We start from the raw sequence: 8,858 nt of genomic DNA on the forward strand, positions 1-8,858 counted from the left end.
ATTTCTGATATAACATTGAGGAGTTATGGAACTTTATTTGTTGAAAAAGCGGCGGGCGTATCACGCGCTCATGGCGCAGCTCTTTATTTTTATATCATACCACATCATCTTATCTTTATATCATACCACATCTTCATATTGTTGAACCATATGATGATGTTATAAACAATGACAGTAGAAGGGGATCATGGGGACGACAAATGGACCATGCTGCACAGATCTTCCATAGAGGAAAGTCAGTAACGAAAGATCTTTTTTATCCCAATTATCTTCAACCATGGCCACCACCAAAACATAAATAAATGAGCAAAAACAACATTAAAATTAGAAATGATGAAATTGATGGTTAGGACAAAGATCATTGTCTTCATTTTAATTGTAGATGCTTTAAAAGGTGTAAACAGTTGGTGATACAGCTTCACCTAAGACCTTAATATACAAAAAAGTAGTAGTTATCGAATATCAATATTATTGGTTACACATTAGTAGAATACAATAAAATACAACACAGCGTATACTATTCCAATTTGTAATCCGGAAATAATTATTTACTTCTCTATCTGGTATTAATATTAAGCATGTTAAGTTTAGCAATATTATTATTTTTTATAAATTTATCAATTTACCTGAATGGATTTTTACCTCACGGTAAAGAATTCCATATTGTATGTGAAATTAATCTGTAAAATTCTATTTGTTGATAGATTTCAAAAATAACAGATCAGCAATTAACATATACAGGATACTTCATATAATGCAAAGAGTACAGTATTTTTTTTAAGACTGTTTATTTTTACGTTTCATCAAATTCTTATGTATAGCTAATGAAAGATTGCAAGTCGAAAGTCGCGGAATTTAACAACGAACGACGAGATCACGCTGACAATTTATGATTTTTACGCTGAAATGAAACAATATACATATTGTTTTTTCAAGAAAAAAATTAAAGTTTAATATCAGAAAAATAGTATTTGAGGAACCGTAGCGTTTCGAACATATGTTTTATTTAAAGTATTAGTATTACATCAACTAAATAATTCTGAGACTGTTTCTGAGTAAGTGCTCCGAGAAGTTTTTATGTCTACCTTACGTGGTTTATTAAAGTAAATAAAAATAATTAGGTAGATGTATGCATAAAGTTATATGTATAAATATGAATCAGATTTCTTTTCAATTTTGAAAAATACTCGATTATACTAGTTTTATTTGTATGTTATAAGTACTGTGTACATTGTATACAACAAAAGCATATACTTTATATATAAGATACGTGTTTGTCCCGATATTGTCCTACGCTCTACGTTGAAAAACTGAACCATTGACGGAGTGTATAATAGTTCAATAAAGACACGAACTTGTTGACCTTCAGACATTTGCTTATTATTGGGGTTACTATAATACAGCGTTATCAGTATATTTTTGACTTTTTAATAGTGACTGACACTATATTTTCTTATAAAGCAGGACATGGCAGCTCACAACCACAAAGAGTTCCTGGCAGGTTTAGCCACCGGGGCCGTCGGCGTCAGCGTCATAGTTGGATTGAAACGTCTGTATGACAGCATGTCAGGTAAAAGTCTCAGCTTCCAGCGTAAAAAAATAGTATGGTTGTAGTCTTGTTATTTCAGCTGTTCCTTTTTGTAACTTATAACTTATTACATAAGTTTTAATAACATTTGAAAAACACCCGAGAAAAAGAACAGACTTGTTTTCTGAAATCTTTATTATTTTATTTATTGACCACAGACCTAAAGAAAACCAAATCTCTCAAATATAGAGTTTTAAATTAAAAAGATGTCGTGTGAAGATATTTTCACAAAATCAAACACATATTGCCATTTAGTTATAAACACTTATGGTCCTGCATCCTGGCGATAATTAAATTTGGCATGCCTTTATTTGACTACTTATGTTTTCATACATATCATGTGTCTCAGAAGTGTTCTTATAAGTTTGTATTATCTCACCTGGACTAAAAGACTATGAGAGCTTTTACCAACACTTGGTTTGGCGACCGTCGTCGTCGTCCGTCCGTCCGTCATCCTAAACTATTTTTTAAATCTTCTCTTCTGAAACTACTGGGCCAAATATTACCAAACTTTACCTGGATGTTCCTTAGGGTATTTACCTCAATCAAATATCCGCGGATTTGATCTATCATCAAACATGGCCACTGTTGCTAAAAGTAGAACATAGGGGATACCTACCTACCTAGTCCTTGTTATGTCCGGAGGCACATAGGACAAGGACTAGATCTTTCCACGCATCTCTGTGCTTTCTTTTCTATAGAACATAGCTGTTAGAGCAAATCTGATAAAGTAAAAATAATTAGCAGGTTAATTTATGTCAACTTTGGAATTTGCAGAAAAATCGAACAATATGTTTAGGAGTTATTGCCTGAAATGTAAAGTTTTAGTAAACTTTTTTGTTTTGCTTTTAATTTTTAGGGCATGCATAAAACATTACTACCCACTAGACTTTTTTAAAGTAAAAGGCAAAAAAAAAAATTACAAAGTTTCCTGAATTCCGTGCAAAGTCACTCGCATTTTCCACGAGTATAAATGAACTGCAAAATGTATAAAATAACGAGACAATTAAAAAAAAATATAATCTTAAATTATGAATGAATGAGAAGTGAGTGGTTAAAAAACCGATACTTCCCGTTTACAATCACACCAAACTTAGTAAACGTTTGGTTGCATATCCGTGCGAAAAAAATCTGTGATAGGTCTATGTTAATTGTACTTTATCGTATGGCACTAAGTTTCTAGAAGGATCTTTCCACGGATAGAGCCGTTTTATGTTGTTGTCTTTTTTTTTCTTTCTTTTTTTTTTTTATCATCACATACATTTTGCATTAATATATTATTCCATTTATGACTTTCAGATAGTTTTTTAAAAGAGGGAAGAAACTTAAAGAAAGGTGTCCGACGATTAAAAATCCTTGTCTGTGGAGGTGGAAATGGCGCGCATTGCATGGCGGGAGTTGCCGGTTCCCATGAAGAAATTGATGTGAAGATACTTTCACTTTTTGAAGACGAAGCTGAACGATGGTCAAATATATTAAAATCAAATTTTCTGACGGTCTACGAACCGCTTGTAAATGGGGGTCATATGGAAATATCAACCAAACCAAAGATTGTTACGAATGATCCCGAGAAAGCTGTCGACGGCGTTGATATTGTTTTCATGGTTGTACCCGCATTTGCTCACTCTCAGTACCTTACGGCCATTGCACCATTTATCAAACCGAATACTTTAATTGTTGGGATGCCTGGACAGGCCGGTTTTGAGTTTCAGTGTATTAACATATTGGGCCCAAAATCTTCCCAATTGGCTATTGCATCATTCGAATCTCTTCCATGGGCCTGTAGAGTAGATGACTTCGGTAAACATGTCCAGTTAATTGGTTTCAAAGATGTCCTTGGTATGTCGGTAGTCACAGGAAAGGAATGTCATATTCCGTTTCCCATTGTCGATACAATTCAAGATATATTTGGTAAGAAGCCAGCAATTAATTTAGTACAGAATTATATTGCAATTAATCTGATGGCAAAATCTATTATACACCCTCCGCTCATGTATGGTACTTGGAGTAACTGGGATGGTAAACCTGTCAGGGAGAAACCATTGTTTTATCAGGGCGTGGATACAAAGCAAGCAAATTTCCTTTCTAAGGTTAGCGACGAATGTATACTCACAGCCAAGAAGATAGAGAAGCTACGAAATAATCTAAAAATGAAAGATGTCATTCATATATTTGATTGGTACAAAACTTATTACCATGACGAAATCTCTGATAACAGTTCATTGATGATGGCCATGAGAACCAATGCAGCATACGATGGTCTTCTCCATCCAATGAAAGCTGTGGAAGGTGGGTTTGTACCAGATTTTAACTACCGGTATACGAGAGAAGACATTCCCTTTGGTCTCGTGGTAATGAAAGGCATAGCGGAACTAGCTGGAGTGGCGACACCTACGATGGATGAGATAATCACATGGGCACAGAATAAGCTGGGAAAAGAATATTTGGTGAACGGGAAGTTAATCGGAAAGGATATAAAAGAAGCCCGAGCCCCTCAGTCTTTCGGATTCACCACACTTGATGACCTGTTTAATATTTAACCTTTGTTGATATGGCAACGATAATAACATCTTTTAAACATGATCATATTTTGACAGGTAAACATGGTCTGGCGACCATGTTATATAGTGCCTTCAATTTATATATGCATTTATATATATATACGTGTAATTAAAAAAAAAAACATTTTAAAGGTGAACAAAATGAAGTGCAAGTTAATAATCGTAAGCATAGGGATAAGCTGACCTACCTCATAATATACAGTTATTTAAAATAAAATATCATCTATAATAGTTTCCTACGTTTCATTTATATAAACCCCCTTAAGGTGTTGGGTATGGTACAAATATAATGCTAATATTTAGATTCAAACACAGAAATAGATTGTTGATTGTATTTCGCAGTAAAACATGACTCTAATTACATATAAAGAACAAATACACTTACAAGTTCAATTAAAAACGAAAGCAATGACAAAATACTGGCATAATGGTGGGACAGTCAGAAAAATTATATAACTTCTATATCTAAATATAAATCCATGATGTGGATCAGTTTGAGCACGGATTGTTCCTCTTCCTATTGTTGATAGATTATCTGGTTGTGTTCTTAACAGGAAAAAGATGGAGAAGTCTAAAGATTACAACGGGGCATTAAAAAAACATAACTCCAATATAAACAGACAACACCTTGGCCAAAAAGAAACAAATCGAAAAAACACCCGTCCACAAAACACTACAAAGAAAACTAAAGGTTAAACAACACCGAACTCTAAAAACAGTGAAGTCAAGAGCGCCGGATCCTGCCCCACTAATGAAACCCGCAATGTTAATCCTGTTTAATACATTAATCAATCATACCTGGCGGTTGTTCTTCATATAATAGCCGATTAGTGTATGTGTCTCTTCTATCCCTATAAGACATAATCAAATTCATAAAACAATCCTATAATTAGATCCACAATTTTTACCCCACAAAATGGCCGATGTGAACTTTTGCCAGCACTTGTCGTCCAGCGTCTCTTTACTGTTCATTTTGCCACATACTCATCAAAAACATCGCCGAGGAAAATGCCATTCTTGAATCCGAGTGGTACTTTTCTAGTTTCTTCTCTTCTGAAACTACCAGGCTAAATCCTTTTAAACTTTGTAATCATGGTGATTGGTAGAATTTTGCGAGGATTGCTCATTTTATAACAATGTGATTACTTACATTTCGGAAATGATGCTATAATGGTTGAAGAGCTCCAGCACATCAGACTTCAGCTCCGATTCCTCCAGATCATCAGAGTTTAGCCCCGATTCCTCAAGAGCATCATAGTTAAGCCCGATTCCTCCAGAGCATCAGAGGTGAGCCCCGATTCCTCCAGAGAATCAAAGTTTAGCCCCGGTCCCTCCAGAGCGTCAGAGTTTGATTCCCCGATTCCTCCAGACCATCAGTTTAGCCCCGATTCCTCAAGAGCATCAGAGTTAAGCCCCGATTCCTCCAGAGCATCAGAGGTGTGCCCCGATTCCTCCAGAGCATCATAGTTAAGCCCGATTCCTCCAGAGCATCAGAGTTTAGCCCCGATCCCTCCAGAGCATCAAAGTTTAGCCCATGTCCCTCCAGAGCGTCAAAGTTTAGCCCGGTCCCTTCCATAGCATCAGACTTTAGCCCCGGTCCTTCCAGAGCATCAGAGTTTAGCCCGATTCCTCAAGAACATCAGAGTTTAGCATCGTCCCTCTAGAGCATCAAAGTTTAGCCCCGGTCCCTCCAGAACGTCTTAGTTTAATTCCCCGATTCCTCCAGATCATCAGTTTAGCCACGATTACTCAAGAACATCAGAGTTAAGCCCCGATTCCTCTAGAGCATCAGAGGTGAGCCCCGATTCCTCCAGGGCATCAAAGTTTAGCCCCGGTCCCTTCAGAGCGTCAGAGTTTAGCCCCGGTCCCCCCAGAGCATCAGAGTTTAGCCCCGGTCCCTCCAAAGTATCAGAGTTTAGCCCGATTCCTCCAGAGCATCAGAGTTAAGCCTGATTCCTCAAGAGTATCAGAGTTTAGCATCGGTACCTCTAGAGCATCCGAGCTTAGCCCCAGTCCCTCTAGAGCATCAAAGTTTAGCCTCGGTCCCTCCAGAGCGTCAGAGTTTAATACCCCGATTTCTCCAGAGCATCAGAGTTAAGCCCTAATCCTCAACAGCATAAGAGTTTAGCATCGGTCCCTCTAGATCATGCGAGTTTAGCCCTGGTCCCTCTAGAGCATCATAGTTTAGCCCCTGTCCCTCTAGAGCATCAGAGGTCAGCCCCGATTCCTCCAGAGCATCTGTCTTCATTTTTTGTTTTTGATTGCTCTACTTGTTACCTTTAATTCGCCGCCAATTATTAAAATTAATTTTTTTTTCAACATCCTCTTTGACACTACATATACAGCCAGTCTAAACAATGGAGTTATGTATATATATATATTGTGGTGTTAGCTCTGTATAATAACCACGTGTTATCCGATGGAGAATGTCTGTCATAAAGTTGTCACATGTTTAGACGTGTATAATAAAATGATGTGGCAGCATGGTAATTAACATTCTCATCCTTTACGATAGACAAAATAGCTGATCTGAAAGGTACACCATATACTTGCCACTATACATCATGTACTGTGTTACAACCCTAGATAAAGCCGACGAGGAAAGGCATAACATCGACCACCGAAAACTATATTTTTATGTAGCCTTGGTGATCGAGTGGTCTAGGGCGCTGGACCGTGACGGTGCAGGCGGTGTTACCACGACGCCACAGAAGCAAGGGTTCGAATCCCGCTGAGGGAAGAACAAAAATTTGCTAATGCAAATTTGAAGATCTAACATTGTTGGGTTAAATTTAAGACGAATTATATATATATATATATATATATACAAGTCTAAATTGAAAACAACGTTGAAACCTATGATTGCGTTTGATAAAAACCGCAATTTTTATACGTGTGCATGCAAAACAAATTTCTTGTTAGAGGGGTCTAAATACAGCACAAACAACATTTTCCAAAAGATCAAAAAAGTGAAAAAATATATTTTAACAAAGCGCATTTGACTAACAGGTCGAAAAACACATGCTCTTAAACCCTGCTGACTGCCATTGGCGATTGCCAAATAAACGGATCACCCGGTGTAATAAATGGATCTTAATTATAAATTTAATACCAAACAGAAAACAATAAACTTGCGGAAAAGATGGTATACCGCAAACAAAAGGTGCAAAGAATTTTTGTACACCATATCCGGATTTCGACAATTAATGTCTCTTCAGTGATGTTAGGAATCGAAACGGTATTTGGAAAGCCATATAATTTACCTCAATTTAGGATAGACTCTTGAATTTTGAGGAGTCAAAATAGGATGAACGGATCATATAAACCCTAAGGCAAATATAATACAAGTCCAAAAGAAAAAATATAAACAAGTCTAAATTGAAAACAACGTTCAAACCTATGATTGCGTTGGATAAAAACCGCAATTTTTATACGTGTGCATGCAAAACAAATTTCTTGTTAGAGGTGTCTAAATACAGCACAAACAACATTTTCCAAAATATATATATATATATATATATATATATATATATATCAATGTTTTACCTGTAACTGTGTTCGATACGTGTGGTAAATGGAGATGGCCAACGCCTTCATTAAATTTTCCGTAGTATTTCTCCCTCAAATGGTCTGCTGTAATGATCGAAATAGATTTCTTAAATGATAATACTAGTAACTAATTTCAAAATGATGCAATAAATATTAAGAAATCAGCACTAAGCAAGTATAATATTTTGTTTCTAAATATAAACGAAACAAAAACAATGCCTATAGCAAACAGAAACGCAAATATATATTTAGAATCTAAAGGCAATGTCAACTTGTTCGTGTAAGGTCTGTTTGATTCATGCACGTGTGCACTAGCTAAATAATCTCACATAGAATCATAACCAAAGTGTTCTAGAAACGATGAAATCGTTATCAAAAAAAATGTTAAGCTAGATTTTGATGATATGCAATTAGATTTCTTTAATTTTATCAAGATGGATAAAATAATCTCATGCATTAAATAATACCTACTAAACAACACTTGCGGGTGGGTTACGTACCAACCGTACTTTCGGCTCTTTTCACAAAAAATCTTACAAGTCATGAACATTTCAGTATAACTTACGATCAATTTTAATCATAAGTTTTTTTTTTTGAAAAGAGTCGCTGATACGTAGCAAATCGGGAAACCTCTGTTAGACGTAGCAAGAGCGTGACAAGATCGTAACTAGAACGTGTTACTATCTTAGCGGAATCATAGCAGGATTTTATCAGGATCATAGCAAGGTCGTGGAATGAACGTGAAAACTATGAAATATTGAATCGTAGTGGGATCGTCATGGTCTTGGTCTAGTGTGACGAGGCTTTAATGTGGCGTTCACACAGTGCCGATTATGGCTCCTGTTTGAGATCCGACAGCGCTAAGACACGAACGAACAGTGAAAAAGTCGGATTACTATCCTCTATGATCTGGAATGTCCTATCATTGTCTGAACGCAGTCGTATACGTTCGTTACAGATTCCTACGGATCGGGAATGGTCCGAAGAGGTCTGCCAAGCACCCCCGACAGTTAGGTGCGTCCCGTAACATTCGGGGAAACTCAGCCGATTTTGTCTAGTCGGATTACAATCGTGACTTTGTTGTGACAGATTCTGCTGTATCGGATCAAAATCGTAACAATGTTCTGTGTTTTCTGGACGGTATCCTGTGGAACGGGCAT

The 8,858-nt window shown here is 36.7% G+C and overlaps 1 protein-coding gene across 1 annotated transcript; it reads left to right on the forward strand.

Moving 5' to 3' along the window:
* Nucleotides 1–1,475: 1,475 nt before the first annotated feature.
* On the forward strand, nt 1,476–4,345 carry LOC127704786 (opine dehydrogenase-like). The gene is made up of 2 exons (XM_052208995.1): nt 1,476–1,570; nt 2,888–4,345. The coding sequence occupies exons 1-2, from the start codon at nt 1,564–1,566 to the stop codon at nt 4,126–4,128; spliced, it is 1,248 nt and encodes a 415-aa protein (XP_052064955.1). The 5' UTR covers nt 1,476–1,563; the 3' UTR covers nt 4,129–4,345.
* Nucleotides 4,346–8,858: the final 4,513 nt, after the last annotated feature.

This window comes from Mytilus californianus, unplaced genomic scaffold (genome assembly GCF_021869535.1).
Source record: "Mytilus californianus isolate M0D057914Y unplaced genomic scaffold, xbMytCali1.0.p SCAF_6, whole genome shotgun sequence".
Lineage (NCBI taxonomy): Eukaryota > Metazoa > Mollusca > Bivalvia > Mytilida > Mytilidae > Mytilus > Mytilus californianus.